At 40.3% G+C, this 21248-nt stretch overlaps 1 protein-coding gene across 2 annotated transcripts; it reads left to right on the top strand.

Annotated features, from left to right (window-relative positions):
- Positions 1-1339: 1339 nt before the first annotated feature.
- LOC134309934 (cytochrome P450 4A6) lies at positions 1340-20836 on the top strand. 2 transcript variants are annotated; one of them, XM_062991398.1, is made up of 12 exons: positions 1350-1586; positions 2081-2225; positions 2405-2449; positions 3983-4110; positions 4193-4317; positions 5977-6131; positions 6221-6327; positions 9937-10127; positions 10238-10371; positions 17453-17517; positions 18761-18843; positions 19905-20836. In XM_062991398.1, the coding sequence occupies exons 1-12, from the start codon at positions 1395-1397 to the stop codon at positions 20080-20082; spliced, it is 1548 nt and encodes a 515-aa protein (XP_062847468.1). In that variant the 5' UTR covers positions 1350-1394; the 3' UTR covers positions 20083-20836. The 2 variants fall into 2 exon arrangements, 1 of the variants encoding a protein (XP_062847468.1); XR_010011244.1 differs by lacking the exon at positions 17453-17517 and having other exon boundaries at positions 1340-1586; positions 19905-19919.
- The last annotated feature ends 412 nt before the right edge of the window (positions 20837-21248 follow it).

Genomic DNA, 21248 nt, shown 5'->3' with positions numbered 1-21248 from the left:
TAATACTTGAATACAAGTGTCCTGATAAACTGTTTTATTCCTGTCTCCTTTAACTATGCATAATACCCTAGTACAGCTTGAAGGTCGGCAGTCCCATATCATGATGCTTCCATGCCCATACTTCATTGTGTTCTGTGTCACCTGGGGTGGGACTGAAATCCAGCCCATGTGCCCTGGAATGTTGCAGAACATCTTCCTCTGACCCCTTCTTTAATAAGATGATGAGATGAGATATATTTTATTTGTCATATATACATATACATATGTAAAGTACACTGAAATTCTTTCTTCGCATATCCCAGCTTGTTTGGAAGCTGGGGTCAGAGCGCAGGGTCAGACATCGTGCGGCGCCCCTGGTGCAGACAGGGTTAAGGACCTTGCTCAAGGACCCAACAGTGGCTGCATAGCAGAGCCAGGTTGATAGCCCAAAGCTCTACCCACTAGGCTACCACTGTCCCATAAGAAGTACATTTTTCTGAGTCCGCCATAATAAAGCAATAAAACAAAAAAACACACCAAGTGTAAAGTGAGGTAACGAACTGCCGCTCCTCGTTCTCTAAATGGGGCAGCACAGTGGCTCAGTGGGTAGCACTGTCGCCTTACAGCAAGAAGGTCCTGGGTTCTATCCCCAGGTGGGGCAGGCTGGGTCCTTTCTGTGTGGAGTTTGCATGTTCTCCCCGTGTCTGCGTGGGTTTCCTCCCACAGTCCAAAGACATGCAAGTGAGGTGAACTGGAGATACAAAATTGTCTGTAACTCTGTTTGACCTCAAAACTTGTGAACTGATGAATCTTGTGTAATGAGTAACTACCGTTTCTGTCATGAATGTAAACAAAGTGTGTAAAACATTATGTTAAAATCTTAATAATTAAAATAAATAAATAATCTGGACTCACGTGATGCTTGTTGTCAAGGTAACATGTCCACTAAGTGGAACTTACACAATCGCTTGCATTTTTATCAGACTGTTGAGTGTACATATAAACATCCCAGTTTTAATCTTTAATTGGAATGAATACAGTTGGATTGGAGAACATCTTTGCAGGTAAACATAGCCTGGGTGAAAGAGAATGGAACAAAATGCAGTCTTGGAATTACAGTTACTATCACTGATAATGCTTTGAACTGTGATCTATCTATAACGTGGACTGTCAGGGGTGATGCAGAAATTTCACTGCTGTTAAAATCCCACAAGTTCACTGTTGGAGGTCTACAGGCTGTTGAACAGCCGTTGGCTATTTGTTACAGAAGAGCTCCTCCCACCTGCTGTGTGCCTGTGCATGTGTGTGGACTTTGTGACCATGCATTGTGTGTGTGTGTGTGTGTGTGTGTGTGTATGTGTGTGTGTACTACATGTATGGGGTTGGAGAGTGTCCGTAGTTAGTCAGCTTGAACTATGGAGTTGTCAGGCAGGCTAACAGATTTGAGTTTTAGCCCTGTAGGGTTTTATCAGGTACTGACTGTTGTGTGTGTAATCTGGATTTCGGTGAAGTTAATCAAATGGTCAGTAAATAGGAAGACATGGTTGAGAGCACTTGATCAGTTTCCCGGACCACCTGGTCACTGGCTTCTTGGACATGTTGTTGAGGTAGGAAGATAAATATACCCACATTTACCCCTACAAATGAACTTTTACCTATTTTACAAATTATGTTTGAATTAATTGCTTGCATTAACATATTTGTACCAGAGGATACTTAAAATTCCTCCCAAAATATTCTGCAGATTTAATAAATGGCATAATCTCCAATTCTGTCAGTAATGTTTCCTGAAATTGATCACACTTGCACAATGGTCAGGAGGTTGTTAGGTCAGTTTTAATCAGGTTAAGGTCTAGACTCTAACTCTAGCTGAACATGAGACACAAGCTTTCAGCGTTTATATGGGTTGCATATGTAACCTTTTGTCCATTCAGTGTTTTGTTAATCACGTTACAGCTGCATTTTAACAACACAGCTGCCACAGAAAACATATTGTGAGACGCTAGACTGAATAGACTGCTTGGCATTCTTAAACTTTGTATAGTACAGCTTGTGGATATACTTTCTTTGTCCTTGTTTTGTATGAAATTTTATTTTACAGTTTCGGCAAGATGGAACAGATTTGCAGAAGATACAAGAATGGGGACGGCAATATCCTTACGCGTTTCCAATGCAGTTTGGCCCAGACAGTGTATATTTGTTTATCCATCATCCAGCTTACGTGAAGACCATTCTCACGACAACAGGTAAAAAGTTTTGATTGAGCATCTGTTACATAAATGTTTTAATTATTATGTGTAAGCTAGTGTTTTCGGGGAAACAGGACAGCAACCCTGTTCCGGATAAAGCAGTAAAAAAATTTAGAGAAATGACTGAAAGAAGTTTTTGGTTAATTTGACCATTGGTGTTTTTACCTGTTTTACAGAACCAAAGGATGACATTGCATACAGATTTCTCATCCCTTGGATAGGTAATATCACATATACATGTAAAGAAATGTAGACTAAAACAATGTTGCTGCTTGTTGCTGCAGTGACTGTTGGGGGAAAGTTGAAACCTGGGACATTCTTAATCAATAGAACACGAGAGGGAGTGTGTTATCGCGAATAACATCACGGCTGTGATTCGGTCGTAGATCATCACAGCCGTGATGTTATTCGTGATAACACACGACCTCAAGTGTTCTATTGCTTTTATACAACAGTTTTTACAAAATAAAGAAAGAAAATAAATCAAAGAAGCCCTGAATTGCATAATAAATATGCTTTAATATTGACAATACCTTCCGCCAAAAAGTAGTTCCACAACGAATATAAAGTTTAACACTACAAAGCAGACATCCCAAGTTGCAAAAACTCATTTCAGGGAGGTAAGAACAACAAGAAGAAAAAGGCAAGAACCTCCGAAGGGTAAAAATAAATAAAAAACCTCTCACACACACCAAAGGATATGGGTGAGAACAGAACTTTAAGGAGCTGCTAACTGAGCTACTAAGCAACTGTTCGCGTCACAGACACATTAACGTTCCCTACATAGTGCACTAGATTGTGTATCAGATCATGGATATATGTTCCCTACATGGTGCATGACAATATATTAGACAATTGATTTACGTTCCCTACACAGTGCACTAGATTGTATATCAGATAACGGATTTAATACGCGATCGGGAAAAAAGTCTGTGTCGCCTGCGTGCGCGTTTGTGTGCATGAAGCTTGTCGTTACTGGCAACGCGTCAGCGGAGTAATACAGTTGTGGTGTGAAAAGGCCGTGCTGTTATCACGAATATCAGCACGGTTAGAACGCTTCTCAACCAATCAGATTGTAATGTCGGAACTAACTGTTGTATAAACTTAAATAAAGTCTGGGTTTTCAGAATTTTCCAAAATATCTTCTATTTTTCACAAATGTTTTTTAAAGTGTTTTTAAATGTTTCCATAAAATAGTATCTGTTGCCGCACAAGTGGCGCAGCGGTAAAAACACACGCTGGAACCAGAGCTGGGATCTCGAATACATCGTATCGAACCTCAGCTCTGCCTACCAGTTAAGGCTGAGCGGCCACATGAACAACGATTGGTCTGTTGTTCAGATATGGGCGGGACTAAGCCGGATGGGGTCTCTCTCCTATGACTGGTGCAATTATGACCTCTGCTGGCTGATTGATTGTGCCTGCACAGAGATGAGAAAAGAGTGCTCTCAGGGTGTGTCCTCTCCGTACACAACGCTGAGCTGCACTGCACTCGTCAAAGTGCAGGTGATAAAAAATGCATACAGCATGCTGCCCACGTGTCGAAGGGGGTGTGGGTTAGCTTCGCTCTCCTCAATTAGAGCAGGGTTTGGCATTGGTGGAGATGAAGCATGACGCAATCGGGCAATTGGACGTGCTAAAAAGGGAGAAAATGCATAAAGAGAAATATGTACGAAGAAAAAAAATGGTATCTGTTATACCAAATACCAAAAGTGTTTTGCTTAATACACCTGTTAACATTTCTGTCTCTTCAGGAGACGGTTTACTTGTTTCCGATGGACAGAAGTGGTTTCGCCACAGAAGGCTTCTCACACCAGGGTTTCATTACGATATCTTGAAACCGTATGTAAAACTAATGGCAGAGTCAGCCAAAGTCATGCTGGTGAGTTAACCTTAAAGTTATTTTATTTGTGCCATACAATTTAGATCTTACACACTTTGTTTTTTAAATCTTTCTTTCAAAGGACAAGTGGACAGTCCATGCAGATACAGAGCAGTCCTTTGAACTTTTTCAACATGTTAGTCTGCTTACACTGGACAGCATAATGAAGTGTGCCTTTAGCTACAACAGCAACTGTCAGACAGATAGGTGGGTACAAATGAAAAAGTAAACTGTTCTAAATATATTTACTTATAGATTTGATGGTAGTTACTGCACTTCATGACTGAATTTGAGCAATTAAGGACTAAGGGCGTTGCTCAAGGGTCAAACAGTGGCAACCTGACATTGGTGGGGCTTGAACCACTGACCAGCCAGCCAGTCAGGACCAAATCCAGTACCTTAAAAGCTAAGCTACCAATAAATGTAGTGCCATCAAGTATGTGCACCTTTCTGATTAATTATTGTTTGCATTTTAGACACACCTAGTTGTTTCAGATCTTGAAACAATACTTAACACAAAGACACAAAATACAAGTGGTTGTTTCCGACCTGTTGTCTAAAAAGACCTGTTGTCTGTCTGAAAAGTTAAACATTGACTACACTATTTTATATATATATACAGTATATATATATTACTAGCAGGGCCAAAAAAAACTATCAAAGCAGTAGATTAGTTAACCCCAGGAGACCCAAGCAATGATATTGCAGACAAAAAAATCTGTATATTTTTCACACTTATAGCAGTCCACTGATCAAGAAAATAAGTTTATTTTTTATTTTTTGCTTTACTGAAAATAACAGTGGGTTATTGTGAATGTGAATGCAATTATTACATATTATTGTTAACACAAATAGGTTAACATTAATTAAGAAACAAGATATAAAATGAATTTATTCATAAGTAACAGTGAAAAACCTGACATTTAATTTTTATTTCATATTTAATGTAAAAAGAAATCCATATTTGTATGGTTTCTTCTAAAACAACTTGTGTGTGTGTTGCTTATGTATTAGATTGTTTGGCATAGTATTTTTTTTTTTTGCAGATTAGTTCTCTAACATGAACAGGAAATGAAAAGAAGTGGAACAGCTTTCCACCATTCTCATGTCCCTTACTCAGGAAACTTAAAGAAGTAATTGTTGTGGTCATTAACGTTACACTTAACACATGCAGTGGTTGTACATCCATCCTTGCAGTGAGCACATCTGCCTCACACATCCCATTAGGATGTCTGGGGGGTGGGGGGCATTCTGGCCATTTTGTTGGGGACACCCTTACATTGGGGCTTAGAGATCTTCCCTCATCCAGAGATGGTCTTTGTCTTTTGTCGATTTGTTCACCTGAAAAAGTGAGGTGACAAGTTGGGCCTGGAAGTGCTTCCTTCTATGCACATTTTTTATTGGGATTTGGAGGGGTTCACAATCACATATGTACTGCAGCCAGGCATTTACACTGGCAGTATGGTTGTATACCAGAAGATGTACAAGTACCACCTGTAAGACCTCAAACAGAACCTATGTATTTGTGAATGAATCCAACAGATCAATATCACCCATAATTTAATTCTAAATGCCTACAATAGGTGGTTTCCCTTCGTGCAATCTTCTCAACATGTGCACACATGCATACACACACATAAGATTGGTCAGACATTGGTCATAACATGTAGTTAGATGGTAACAGAAGCTTCCACCTGCATAAAACAGAGAAAATAAACAAGTAGGTAAACTGTAACCAAGCATAAAAAGCTATATATGCATGTGTATTATTGTGTTGTAGTATTGTTGCTAAAGTACATAGGATTATTTAGTATATCATATATTGACATAATTTGTGCTGTACTAATTCTGTCACTTTGTTTTTAGTGGGAGCAACACATACATAAAGGCAGTGTTTGATCTGTGCTACCTGGTGAACCTCCGCTTCCGCGTTTTTCCTTATCACAGTGACACTATCTTTTACTTCACTCCACATGGCTACACATACAGAAAGGCATGCAAAATTGCTCACGACCATACAGGTATTATTCCAATACAACACATGAACATCATATGTCAAGTTGTTTTACCATCAACAAAGCTTATTGAAATGTCTTCATTTTAATTATAGATGAAGTTATAAGGAAGAGGAAAGAGGCTTTACATCAGGAAAAGGAACAAGACAGTGCTCAGGGGAAGAGATATTTAGACTTTCTAGATATACTTTTGTGTGCTCGAGTATGTTACCCTTAATACCATCTAATTCATTTTTACTAACAGTCTTCGCAGTAGGAAGATGTAAACACTTACCTAGGGCTTCTCTTGGGCAGCATAAAAATACAAATTAGATATATGCATTGATGTTGTCTAACCTGTTTCAAAATATAATTGTTTCTTCAATCAGTGTAAATTTCTAAAATAGAAGTAATGTCAGTGCAGCCCCACTTCCATATTGTGTGATGTTGCAGTGTAGATGATGTAGATGATTTAATCTACTTAATGTACACTGATCAGCCATAACATTAAAACCACCTCCTGGTTTCTACACTCACTGTCCATTTTATCAGCTCCACTTACCATATACAGTGGGGCCAAAAAGTATTTAGTCAGACTCAGACTCAGACTCAGACTCAGCTTTATTGTCATTCAAAACCATGTACATGATTAAAACGAAATGCAGTTACTCAGGTCTCGGTGTGTGTAAACATAATAAAATATAAAATATAAATAGCAAGAGAAACTATGTTTAGTAAAAATAAAACTTAAGACTTAAAAACTAGAAGAAATAACTAAGATATGAATTTTAAATATTTACATTTACATTCAAGTATTGGCTTTATGCGGATCTAAAGTGCACGATTCAGTATAGCAGCAGATAAAAGGCAGCACCAGGTCACAGGTGTTTAAAGTAACTGGTGCATAGACAGTACATGAGGGGTGGAGCAATTTAGCAGTCTGACTGCATCCGGAAAGAAGCTGTTTTTCAGTCTTGTTGTTTTTGCTCGGATGCAGCGCAGCCTCCTACCAGAGGGAAGGGGGGTGAAAAGTCCATGTGCAGGGTGGGTGGGGTCACGGAAGATGCAGGCGGCTCTTTCCTTACACCTGGTTGTGTATATGTCCCCGATGGGTGGTAAGCTGCATCCGATGGTCCTCTGTGCAGACTTTACCACTCTCTGCAGCGCCTCCTTCTCTGCCACAGTGCAGCCAGCATACCACACAGTGAGGCAGGTGGTCAGGGTGCTCTCCACCACACAGCTGTAGAAGGACCTGAGGATGTCTGTGTGAAGACCTGCCCTCCTCAGCTTCCTCAGGAAATACAGGCGTTGGTTGGCCTTCTTTATGACAGCCATGGTGTTGGTATGCCAGGTGAGTGTGTCCGTCAGGTGAACCCCAAGGTACTTGACGGAGGGGACCATCTCCACAGCTAATCCATCAATGAGTAGAGGAGGAGGGGATGTACCAGTCCTGCGGAAATCCACAACCATCTCCTTGGTTTTCTGAACATTGAGGATGAGGTTGTTGTCTCTGCACCACCATGTTAGGTCCTCCACCTCCTTCCTGTACGGCGACTCGTCTCCGTGGGTGATGAGTCCGACCACCACTGTATCATCCGCGAACTTGACCACGAGGTTGTTCTTGTGGTGTGCTCTGCAGTCGTAGGTCATGAGTGTGTACAGTAGTGGGCTGAGCACACAGCCCTGAGGGGAGCCGGTGTTCAGGATGATGGTGGAGGATGTGATGTTGTTTATCCTGACATTTTGAGGCCTGCAGGTCAGGAAATCCAGGACCCAGTTACACAGGGAAGAGGAGGTTCCCAGTGATTCCAGCTTGGACATCAGTTTCTGCGGGATGATGGTATTAAATGCAGAACTGAAGTCCAGAAACAACAGCCTCACGTAGGAGTCCTTGTTTTCCAGGTGGGTGAGGGCCTGGTGGGTCAGGGTAGCGATGGCGTCAGCTGTGGACCGGTTCTGCCTATATGCAAACTGGTGTACGTCCTCCGCTACGTTGATGGTCTGTTTCAGGTGCCTCATTACCAACCTCTCGAAGCACTTCATGGTGACAGGAGTGAGTGCAATAGGTCGGTAATCGTTGAGACACGTCGCTGAAGAGGACTTTGGTACAGGAATGATAGTGGATGTCTTGAGACATACTGGAACTCTGGCCTGGGACAGTGAGATGTTGAATATATCCGTCAGGACCTCAGACAGTTGATATGCACATTCCCTCAGAACTCTACCTGGAATTCCATCAGGGCCGGGGGCCTTTCGGGGGTTGACTTTCAGCAGTGTTCTTCTCACCTCTGCTATTGTTACGCTGATGGCTGGGAGTTTGTCCAAGGAGGGTGCGAGCCGGGAGGGGGTGGTGGTGTTGGAGACCTCAAAGCGTGCATAAAAGGTGTTGAGGGTGTCGGGGAGAGCTGGGTCCTCAGGGCACTGTGTGCCCCCCCTCTTGTAGTCTGTGATGCACCTAATGCCCTTCCACATGCTCTGTGGGTCGTTTGATGTGAAATGACCCTGAATCTTAAGAGCATAAGTGGCTTTTGCCCTCTTTATTCCAGCAGACAGGTTTCTTCTGGCAGTTTTGAGTGCAGTTTCATCACCGTCTCTGAATGCGGCATCACGGGTTCTCAGCAAGGAACGCACCTCGCCAGCCACTGATTGTGCAAGTTCTCCTACTTAGAAAGATGAGAGAGGTCTGTAATTTTCATCATAGGTACACTTCAACTATGAGAGACAAAATGAGAAAAAAAATCCAGGAAATCACATTGTAGAATTTTTAAAGAATTTATTTGTAAATTGAGTCCTGACCATTGAAGAACAGCATGAAAGGGGGTTAAGGAAGTAGTAACTGGGGGCTAATGGCTAATGGTGAATAAGTGGACAGAAACAAAAAGGTGGTCATAATGTTATGCCTGATTGGTGTTTATTCAGTTAACTAGTTTGACTATGTTAACTAAACAAATAAAATAAATTTTTCAATTTTTTAAAACTTTTCAATTAAAAATCTAAATCTACCATCACGAAAGATGTTTGTGGTACAATAACAACACAGTAGTCTGGGAGATTAAGGCAATTTTTACTACCAGCCCCCTTATTTGATTGACATCTAATGACCTACTGTTTTAATTAAAAAAGCTCCAGGCGTTTTGATGTTCATGCCCAGATTCTTTTCAAACTGTCTCTAATGAAGCATATTACAACCTTAAACATTTACTCATGTTAATGTAGTTTGCTCACTGGCACATTGTCTACTAAATATGATTGTAAATGTCAGGATAGGATCAAAAATTTTAATGTAATGTAGGTGATTGTGCTATGTCAAACATGCCCTTTAGCATTGGTAGTAAATTATGTAAGCTTATAATAAATTATTGACTAGCAAGCAAGTCTGCTGTTTGGTTAGTTAGCCAAGGTGCCTACTGCATATTGTTTAGTATATAATAGCTCTTATTTACCTTAAGTAAAAAATTCACAAGAAATGTATGTGACCGACAAGCACTAGATTCAACATGAACCTGCCCATTTACAAGCTGCAACACGTTTTCTGTGTCTACCTGTAGCTGCTCAGCACTTGAACACATAAAAAACTGGTGTTGTCACACAGCACACATTGTGATTGTGAGGTGGATCAGCTTACCTGTCTCATATTGAGGCTGCATAGTCTGTGTTCACATTGCCTAGCATAGTGAGAAAGTAACCATAACATGAAGTCCCAGAAAATGGTTTCATTAACAAAGCGGGAAAGTAAATACAGGTTGAATAGTACACTAAACTAGCAGATTTATTTCTATCATGTTGAAAGTAAACATTCTAAATAACAATTGTCGATTGTTTTGATCTGTAGGATGAGCAGCAGCAGGGCTTGTCAAATGAAGACATCCGAGCAGAAGTGGACACTTTTATGTTCGAAGGACATGACACTACTGCCAGTGGCATCAGCTGGATCTTCTACAGCCTTGCCTGCCATCCTGAACATCAGCAAAAGTGCAGAGAGGAGATCCAGCAAGTGCTGCAGGGAAAGGACACTATTGAGTGGTATTATTATAACCAGTCTATCATCACTTCTTATTCCTATTACCATTATTACAGTGAATTACAGGCAGTATAAAACTGATTACGTTTCTAACTTCTTGTGTGGATTTCAGGGAGGACCTCGGTAAAATACCTTACACCACAATGTGCATCAAAGAATCGATACGTATGTACCCTCCTGTGCCTGGAATAGGACGAAGAATGACCAAACCTGTTACTTTTTTTGATGGAAGAACGGTACCTGCAGGTACAGTTTCTCTTCTTAGTCATGGCATGCTTTACTAAAGGTAAATAATTATACTGCCAAAGAACTGTACTTAAACACACTGGGTAAATATATGGACAGAACACATGCTGGGTTATTTTAACCCAACTTATTTGACCATTGTGCTGGGTCATTACAACAACCCAACTATGCGGTTCTTTTTTACACAATGCTGGGTTAATTTTACCATGAATGTTGGGCTTTTTACTCCAATGCATTGTTTACTCTAATGCTGATATGTACACCGATCAGCCATAACATTAAAACCACCTCCTTGTTTCTACACTCACTGTCCATTTTATCAGCTCCACTTACCATATAGAAGCACTTTGTAGTTCTACAATTACTGCCTGTAGTCCATCTGTTTCTCTACATACATTTTAACCTCCTTTTACGCTGTTCTTCAATGGTCAGGACCCCCACAGGACCACTACAGAGCAGGTATTATTTAGGTGGTGGATCATTCTCAGCATTGCAGTGACACTGACATGGTGGTGGTGTGTTAGTGTGTGTTGTGCTGGTATGAGTGGATAACACAGCAATGCTGATGTAGTTTTTAAACACCTCACCGTCGCTGCTGGACTGAGAATAGTCCACCAACCAAAAACATCCAGCCAACAGCACCCCGTGGGCAGCGTCCTGTGACCACTGATGAAGGTCTAGAAGATGACCAACTCAAACAGCAGCAATAGATGAGCGATTGTCTCTGACTTTACATCTACAAGGTTGACCAACTAGGTAGGAGTGTCTAATAGAGTGGACAGTGAGTGGACATGGTATTTAAAAACTCCAGCAGCGCTGCTGTGTCTGATCCACTCATACCAGCACAACACACACTAACACACCACCACCATGTCATTGTCACTGCAGTGCTGAGAATGATCCACCACCCAAGTAATACCTGCTCTGTGGTGGTTCTGTGGGGGTTCTGACCATTGAAGAACAGGGTGAAAGCAGGCTAAAAAAGTATGTAGAGAAACAGATGGACTACAGTCAGTAATTGTAGATCTACAATGTACTTGTATATCGTAAGTGGAGCTGATGAAACGGATAGTGAGTGTAAAAACAAGGAGGTGGTTTTAATGTTATGGCGGGTCGGTGTAAATAATAATACAAATACTGCTACTATTACTAATAATAATAATAATAATAATAAGACACAAAGATATTTGAGTTTTTTTTTATCATTTAGAAATTAGAAATAAAAAAGAAATTATTAAAAACAAAAATGTATATGGATACACACAAAAAATTAACATTAAAATCAGACTGATTAATATATACAGTGTATCACAAAAGTGAGTACATCCCTCACATTTCTGCAAATATTTTATTATATCTTTTCATGGGACAACACTATAGAAATAAAACTTGGATATAACTTAGAGTAGTCAGTGTACAGCTTGTATAGCAGTGTAGATTTACTGTCTTCTGAAAATAACTCAACACACAGCCATTAATGTCTAAATAGCTGGCAACATAAGTGAGTACACCCCACAGTGAACATGTCCAAATTGTGCCCAAAGTGTCAATATTTTGTGTCATGCTCTGTTTCAGAATGTCACAGTACATGTTGGGATTCATGTTTCCCTCAATGAACTGCAGCTCCCCAGTGCCAGCAACACTCATGCAGCCCAAGACCATGATGCTACCACCACCATGCTTGACTGTAGGCAAGATACAGTTGTCTTGGTAATTCTCACCAGGGCGCCGCCACACATGCTGGACACCATCTGAGCCAAACAAGTTTATCTTAGTCTCGTCAGACAACAGGGCATTCCAGTAATCCATGTTCTTGGACTGCTTGTCTTCAGCAAACTGTTTGCTGGCTTTCTTGTGCGTCAGCTTCCTTCTGGGATGACAACCATGCAGACCGAGTTGATGCAGTGTGCGGCGTATGGTCTGAGCACTGACAGGCTGACCTCCCACGTCTTCAACCTCTGCAGCAATGCTGGCAGCACTCATGTGTCTATTTTTTAAAGCCAACCTCTGGATATGACGCCGAACACGTGGACTCAACTTCTTTGGTCGACCCTGGCGAAGCCTGTTCCGAGTGGAACCTGTCCTGGAAAACCGCTGTATGACCTTGGCCACCATGCTGTAGCTCAGTTTCAGAGTGTTAGCAATGTTCTTATAGCCCAGGCCATCTTTGTGGAGAGCAACAATTCTATTTCTCACATCCTCAGAGAGTTCTTTGCCATGAGGTGCCATGTTGAATATCCAGTGGCCAGTATGAGAGAATTGTACCCAAAACACCAAATTTAACAGCCTTGCTCCCCATTTACACCTGGGACCTTGACACATGACACCAGGGAGGGACAACGACACATTTGGGCACAATTTGGACAAGTTCACTGTGGGGTGTACTCACTTATGTTGCCAGCTATTTAGACATTAATGGCTGTGTGTTGAGTTATTTTCAGAAGACAGTAAATCTACACTGCTATACAAACTGTACACTGACTACTCTAAGTTATATCCAAGTTTCATGTCTATAGTGTTGTCCCATGAAAAGATATAATGAAATATTTGCAGAAATGTGAGGGGTGTACTCACTTTTGTGATACACTGTATATACAGTGCCTTGCAAAAGTATTCAGCCCCCTTGAACTTTTCAACCTTTTGCCACATTTCAGGCTTTAAACATAAAGATATGAAATTGTAATTTTTTGTGAAGAATCAATAACAAGTGCAACACAATTGTGAAGTGGAACGAAATTTATTGGATATTTTAAACTTTTTTTAGAAATAAAAACCTGAAAAGTGGGGCGTGCAATATTATTCAGCCCCTTTACTTTCAGTGCAGCAAACTCACTCCAGAAGTTCAGTGAGGATCTCTGAATGATCCAATGTTGACCTAAATGACTGATGGTGATAAATAGAATCCACCTGTGTGTAATCAAGTCTCCGTATAAATGCACCTGCTCTGTGATAGTCTCAGAGTTCTGTTTAAAGCGCAGAGAGCATCATGAAGACCAAGGAACACACCAGGCAGGTCCGAGATACTGTTGTGGAGAAGTTTAAAGCCGAATTTGGATACAAAAAGATTTAAACATCTCAAGGAGCACTGTGCAAGCGATCATATTGAAATGAAGGGAGTATCAGACCACTGCAAATCTACCAAGACCCGGCCGTCCCTCTAAACTTTCAGCTCAAACAAGGAGAAGACTGATCAGAGATGCAGCCAAGAGGCCCATGATCACTCTGAATGAACTGCAGAGATCTACAGCTGAGGTGGGAGAATCTGTCCATAGGACAACAATCAGTCGTACACTGCACAAATCTGGCCTTTATGGAAGAGTGGCAAGAAGAAAGCCATTTCTCAAAGATATCTATAAAAAGTCACCTGGGAGACACACCAAACATGTGGAAGAAGGTGCTCTGGTCAGATGAAACCAAAATCGAACTTTTTGGCCACAACGCAAAACGTTATGTTTGGCATAAAAGCAACACAGCTCATCACCCTGAACACACCATCCCCACTGTCAAACATGGTGGTGGCAGCATCATGGTTTGGGCCTGCTTTTCTTCAGCAGGGACAGGGAAGATGGTTAAAATTGATGGGAAGATGGATGGAGCCAAATACAGGACCATTCTGGAAGAAAACCTGTTGCAGTCTGCAAAAGACCTGAGACTGGGACGGTGATTTATCTTCCAACAAGACAATGATCCAAAACATAAAGCAAAATCTACAATGGAATGGTTCACAAATAAACTTATCCAGGTGTTAAAATGGCCAAGTCAAAGTCCAGACCTGAATCCCATCGAGAATCTGTGGAAAGAGCTGAAAACTGCTGTTCACAAACGCTCTCCATCCAACCTCACTGAGCTCGAACTGTTTTGCAAGGAAGAATGGGCAAAAATTTCAGTATCTCGATGTGCAAAACTAATAGAGACATACCCCAAGCGACTTGCAGCTGTAATCGCAGCAAAAGGTGGCGCTACAAAGTATTAACGCAAGGGGGCTGAATAATATTGCACGCCCCACTTTTCAGTTTTTTATTTCTAAAAAAAGTTTAAAATATCCAATAAATTTCGTTCCACTTCACGATTGTGTCCCACTTGTTGTTGATTCTTCACAAAAAATTACAATTTCATATCTTTATGTTTAAAGCCTGAAATGTGGCAAAAGGTTGAAAAGTTCAAGGGGGCTGAATACTTTTGCAAGGCACTGTATATATATACTATATATATATATATTAATGTCTAAATAGCTGGCAACATAAGTGAGTACACCCCACAGTGAACATGTCCAAATTGTGCCCAAATGTGTCGTTGTCCCTCCCTGGTGTCATGTGTCAAGGTCCCAGGTGTAAATGGGGAGCAGGGCTGTTAAATTTGGTGTTTTGGGTACAATTCTCTCATACTGGCCACTGGATATTCAACATGGCACCTCATGGCAAAGAACTCTCTGAGGATGTGAGAAATAGAATTGTTGCTCTCCACAAAGATGGCCTGGGCTATAAGAAGATTGCTAACACCCTGAAACTGAGCTACAGCATGGTGGCCAAGGTCATACAGCGGTTTTCCAGGACAGGTTCCACTCGGAACAGGCTTCGCCAGGGTCGACCAAAGAAGTTGAGTCCACGTGTTCGGCGTCATATCCAGAGGTTGGCTTTAAAAAATAGACACATGAGTGCTGCCAGCATTGCTGCAGAGGTTGAAGACGTGGGAGGTCAGCCTGTCAGTGCTCAGACCATACGCCGCACACTGCATCAACTCGGTCTGCATGGTCGTCATCCCAGAAGGAAGCTGACGCACAAGAAAGCCCGCAAACAGCTGAAGACAAGCAGTCCAAGAACATGTATTACTGGAATGCCCTGTGGTCTGACGAGACCAAGATAAACTTGTTTGGCTCAGATGGTGTCCAGCATGTGTTGCGGCGCCCTGGTGAGAAGTACCAAGACAACTGTATCTTGCCTACAGTCAAGCATGGTGGTGGTAGCATCATGGTCTTGGGCTGCATGAGTGTTGCTGGCACTGGGGAGCTGCGGTTCATTGAGGGAAACATGAATTCCAACATGTACTGTGACATTCTGAAACAGAGCATGATCCCCTCCCTTCGAAAACTGGGAGGCAGTTTTCCAACAGGATAACGACCCCAAACACAACCTCCAAGATGACAACTGCCTTGCTGAGGAAGCTGAAGGTAAAGGTGATGGACTAAACCCAATTGAGCACCTGTGGCGCATCCTCAAGTGGAAGGTGGAGGAGTTTAAGGTGTCTAACATCCACCAGCTCCGTGATGTCATCATGGAGGAGTGGAAGAGGATTCCAGTAGCAACCTGTGCAGCTCTGGTGAATTCCATGCCCAGGAGGGTTAAGGCAGTGCTGGATAATAATGGTGGTCACACAAAATGTTGACACTTTGGGCACAATTTGGACATGTTCACTGTGGGGTGTACTCACTTATGTTGCCAGCCATTTAGACATTAATGGCTGTGTGTTGAGTTATTTTCAGAAGACAGTAAATCTACACTGCTATACAAGTTGTACACTGACTACTCTAAGTTATATCCAAGTTTCATGTCTAAAGTGTTGTCCCATGAAAAGATATAATGAAATATTTGCAGAAATTTGAGGGGTGTACTCACTTTTGTGATACACTGTATGTATATATATATATATATATATATATATACATACTGTATATATATATATATATATATATATATATATATATATATATATATAATATATATATATATTGTAGCCTGCTGTAATGAGATACCTTTAAGAAAATATGCAATTAAAGCTTAAAATATACTCATTAAAATAGGCTACAAATAATTTGTCGGCTGCAATCAAATGAGTGCATACATTTAGCAATTTAACACTATAATACAATTCTTAAACAATGTATTAATTTATAAACTATATTAACTAATTATAATTATTATTTCATTACTGTGTAAACAAAAATACAAAATAGATTTTAAACTGATTTTCTTTACATGTTAAACTAAAACCAGATATTTGGAAATTCTCAAGATGCTTGGGAAAGTTTATATCAATGCAATAAAAAGCTTTAAAACAAACATTTACTGCTTGGATAAGGGTATACTGCTCTAAATGATAATACAGACAGAAAGGGCTTCCTCTGTTCTTATTGCTGTTAAAAAAGTAGCTAAAAGAGATACACTGATCAGCCATAATATTAAAACCACCTCCCTGTTTCTACACTCATTGTCCATTCTATCAGCTCCACTTACCATATAGAAGCACTTTGTAGTTCTACAATGAATTACTGTAGTCCATCTGTTTTTCTGCATGCTTTGTTAACCTGCTTTTACTCTGTTCTTCAATGGTCAGGACGCCCACAGAGCAAGTATTATTTAAGCGGTGGATCATTCTCTGTAATGAGCTACCACCACCCCCACACAACTTTTTTAATGCTTTTTTTTAATAATATTATGCACTGTAGAGGGAGAAATATGCAAATCCCTTCCAATTTTTCTTTAAGGTACATTGTTTTTAAACATTTTAATAATTTGTTCATGCATTTGTTGACAAACTGGAGATCCTCTGATCATCTTTGCTCAACCAAGGCTCAGTCTTTCCTGGATGCTGCTTTTGTACCAAACCATGATTACAATCACCTGTTTGGAATCACATAATTATTTCGTTTTTTCACCTCATTACTAGCCCTAAATTGCCCCCGTCCCAACTTTTTTTGGAATGTGTTGCAGACATGAAAAACATGAATTATATTAAGTTCAAACTGCCTGCAATCAAATAAAAGTCAAAGTAAATGCAAGGAACACTGTGTTTTTGTTTTATTTGCATTTTCTATATTGTCCCAAATTTTTCTGATTTGGGGTTATAGACTACACTACAGACAGAACACACTGTGGTACCGATAAAAAGCAAAAACACATTTTTTTTATATATGACTTTAATCTTTTTGTGAACTTTATAAGGTAATCTAGTTAAATGTTAACCAGCATTTGTTTTTCTCTGACATGGTGCATGCACAGTGAAAACAGCAGAATCATTCTGAATTGTTATTCTTGGAAATCCAATAACTTATATGTGCAAAACGTCTGTTTTGTCTTTTCCACAGGTTGTCTAATTGGAATCAGTATATATGGAATTCACCACAACCCTACAGTTTGGGAGAATCCCGATGTATGAAATCACAGTTTATAATTTAATCACATTTATGCTTCTTACAAATCTGTCCCTGTCCATGCATCTCTTGGGGAAATTCAGTGGGCTTGTTACTCTGATGAGCCAAAACATTAGGACCTCCAAAAATGACAGCGCCCCGTAGGCAGCGTTCTGTGACCACTGATGAAGGTCTAAAAGATGACCAACTCAAACAGCAGCAATAGATGAGCGATCGTCTCTGACTTTATATCTACAAGGTGGACCAACTGGGTAGGAGTGTCTAATAGAGTGGACAGTGAGTGGACATGGTATTTAAAAACTTTAGCAGCGCCGCTGTGTCTGATCCACTCATGCCAGCACAACACACACTAACACACCACCTCTATGTCAGTGTCACTGCTGTGCTGAGAATGATCCACCACCTAAATAATACCTGCTCTGTGGTGGTCCTGAGGGGGTCATGACCATTGAAGAACAGCATGAAAGGGGGCTAACAAAGCATGTAGAGAAACAGATGGACAACAATAAGTAATTGTAGAACTACAAAGTGCTTCTATATGGTAAGTGGAGCTGATAAAATGGACAGTGAGTGTAGAAACAAGGAGGTGGTTTTAATGTTATGGCTGATCGGTGTAGTGAGTATTTATTATAATGAGTTACTTATAATAAATTGTGTAGCAGTGCTCAAAGTGGGAACATACACACTGGTACACAATACCAGCACTTCTCCATTTTACTTTTGGCATATCGTAACTTTTTTCGTAATTTGCCCTCTAGGTGATTCATAATGACCATTCATGAACTGAATAACCATGGGCGTTTTAAGCTTCAGTTGGCAGCCCCACTACTCAAAACATCTTCTCGCCCAACTGACGCCAACATTTGAATAGTGGGAGAGCTGGCACTTTTTTCCACACTTTAAGCACTGTTCTGTTGTGTAGTCTAAGGCGTAAATAGAAGAAAACCCCTTAATGACTATTTGAAACTTTGCACCTCTATTTCTGGATGTTTTTATGCCACCTTTTGCATTTCTTCTTACAATCTGTTCTGAATCTGCCCGAATTACTGGAAAATATTTGCAGATTTGTCGGTAAATGATAATGCTAGATGTCATACATTGCTATCTTTAATACTAAAATTTTAAGGTAAATACATTTTACAATAAAACGTGCGGTATGTAAACATTTACCCATTCACATCTTTACTACATGTGATTTGCAGTGAAAACCTGAGTTTTAAAAATCATCTGTTATTTCTATAGGTGTTTGACCCACTGAGATTTTTACCAGAGAACACCGCTAAGAGATCACCGCATGCCTTTGTGCCCTTCTCTGCTGGACCAAGGTTTGTATTTGCATGAGTTCCATGTGAACAAGCATTAGTAAAGAATCAGGAACAGTCGGGCTTAATCTTTTCCAAATAAAGCAATTCATGTACACCGATCAGCCATAACATTAAAACCGCCTCCTGGTTTCTACACACACCACACACATGTCCATTGTATCAACTCCACTTACCATATAGAAGCACTTTGTAGTTCTACAATTACTGACTGTAGTTCGTAATGTAGACAGTAGTAATCTGTTTCTCTGCATACCCTTTTAGCCTGCTTTCACCCTGTTCCACCACAGAGCAGGTATTATTTAGGTGGTGGACAATTCTCAGCACTGCAGTTACAATGACATGGTAGTGTGTGTTGTGCTGGTATAAGTGGATCAGACACAGCAGCGCTACTGGAGTTTTTAAATACCGTGTCCACTCACTGTCAACTCTATTAGACACTCCCAGCTAGTTGGTCCACCTTGTAGATGTAAAGTCAGAGACGATCACTCATCTATTGCTGCTGTTTGAGTTGGTCATCTTCTAGACCTTCATCAGTGGTCACAGGACGCTGCACACGGGGCGCTGTTGGCTGGATGTTTTTGGTTGGTGGACTATTCTCAGTCCAGCAGTGACCGTGAGGTGTTTAAAAACTCCAGCAGTGCTGCTGTGTCTGATCCACTCATACCAGCACAACACACACTAACACACTGTGTCACAGTGCTGAGAATGATCCACCACCCAAATAATACCTGCTCTATAGTGGTCCTGTGGGGGTTCCTGACCATTGAAGAACAGGGTGAAAGCAGGCTAGCAAGCCTAGATGCTTGGTTTTATACACCTGTGGCCATGGAAGTGATTGGAACACCTGAATTCAATGATTTGGATGGGTGAGTGAATACTTTTGGCACCATAGTGTATCTCTCAGCAGGGGAAGACAAATTGAGTGCGCTAAATCGTGAGGAAAGGGGGGAGACAATGCACATAAAAAAAGTTCCCAATCCTAATAAAGATTTGTGCTAATTCAGCTTCCATTTTAAAAGATGTACCAGTTTTAATTGCATTTGCATCTATATTCTACACAGGAACTGCATTGGTCAGAACTTTGCTATGAATGAGATAAAAGTGGCGGTTGCACTGACACTGAGGAAGTACATTCTCATCAAAGACCCAGATCATACCCCCAAGATGATCCCGAGATTAGTGCTCAAGTCTCTCAACGGTATTTACCTCAAGATTAAATCTGTGGATAATGAGCTCTGATGAGACAGTAACTCCAAGTCAGCCTTGAAATTCTGTTTTTACACTTATGACATAATTCAGCAATATAAAAATAATAAAAGTGGTTATATAACAAATCTTAATAGATCTACTAATAGTGCATTAATATCAATGATCAGACGCTTGCTTTAGATGTTTTTAACAATATTGAATAAGAAAGATTAAAGTAAAGCACTTGTTGGCACAGAGATTATTATAAAAATACTTTGTGTCCTTCCTGAACTCATATGCACTTGTTATTGATCACAGCTGATTGTGACTAGATATTAATTGATTTGTTTAGACTGCCATAGCTTGGTTTAACACACCTGCTGTGTAACTCTTGTATATGTATTGTGCACCATAATCTAAATCAGGAGGGTCATATTCCAGTCCTGAAGGCTCACAGCAGGTCAGATTTCAGCAGTATACCTTGTCTTCCACACCTTTTTGGACTGCATAATCCTCTGTAGGCTAAGTTGAGTATTAGAAACATGATATATAGCAGTTTTACATTTACTAACATGCAGTTATCAATATTATTTTCTTATTGTATGTATTAATTGGATCATTGTTATTAGCTAGTGCTAGCTTTCTAATATATAAAAGCTGAAGTTGACACCAGACAAATAAAGCTTAACACTATTGTTAGTAGAAAATAAGTGCTGTTGTTATTAATTCCATTTTCTTGAACAGCGGCTCTATTTTTATGATATGACTTCTGATTGTATAATAAAGTTTTTACTCATACAGCAAATGTGTCTGTTTTTTTGTACTAGATAAAGAACGCATGCTACTTTCAGGTGTATTAGTGGTTGTAATTTAATGAAGCACTAAAGTTTGGTATCAGCTGATAAAACACTACAATTTATTCTCACCTACTTCTCATTAATTATCTAAATAATAAAAATAAATCATGTACATCTCAACTATTATATACACTATATTGCCAAAAGTATTCGCTCGTCTGCCTTCACACACATACCGTATAAACTTAAGTGACTCCCATTCTTAATCCATAGGGTTTAATATGATGTCGGCCCACCCTTAAGCTATAACAGCTTCAACTCTTCTGAGAAGGCTTTCCACAAGGTTTAGGAGTGTGTTTATGTGAATTTTTGACCATTCTTCCAGAAGCGTATTTGTGAGGTCAAACACTGATGTTGGAC

This window comes from Trichomycterus rosablanca, chromosome 3, assembly GCF_030014385.1.
Source record: "Trichomycterus rosablanca isolate fTriRos1 chromosome 3, fTriRos1.hap1, whole genome shotgun sequence".
NCBI classification, from domain to species: domain Eukaryota; kingdom Metazoa; phylum Chordata; class Actinopteri; order Siluriformes; family Trichomycteridae; genus Trichomycterus; species Trichomycterus rosablanca.
This window is presented reverse-complemented; position numbering and strand designations above follow the sequence as displayed.

Coding starts and splice junctions, on each gene's coding strand:
- LOC134309934 (XM_062991398.1), top strand. CDS start 1,395: ATGGAGTTGTCAGGCAGGCTAACAGATTTGAGTTTTAGCCCTGTAGGG. Junction 17,518..18,760: donor CAGTTTGGGAGAATCCCGAT/GTATGAAATCAC, acceptor TTATTTCTATAG/GTGTTTGACCCACTGAGATT. Junction 18,844..19,904: donor CCCTTCTCTGCTGGACCAAG/GTTTGTATTTGC, acceptor TATTCTACACAG/GAACTGCATTGGTCAGAACT.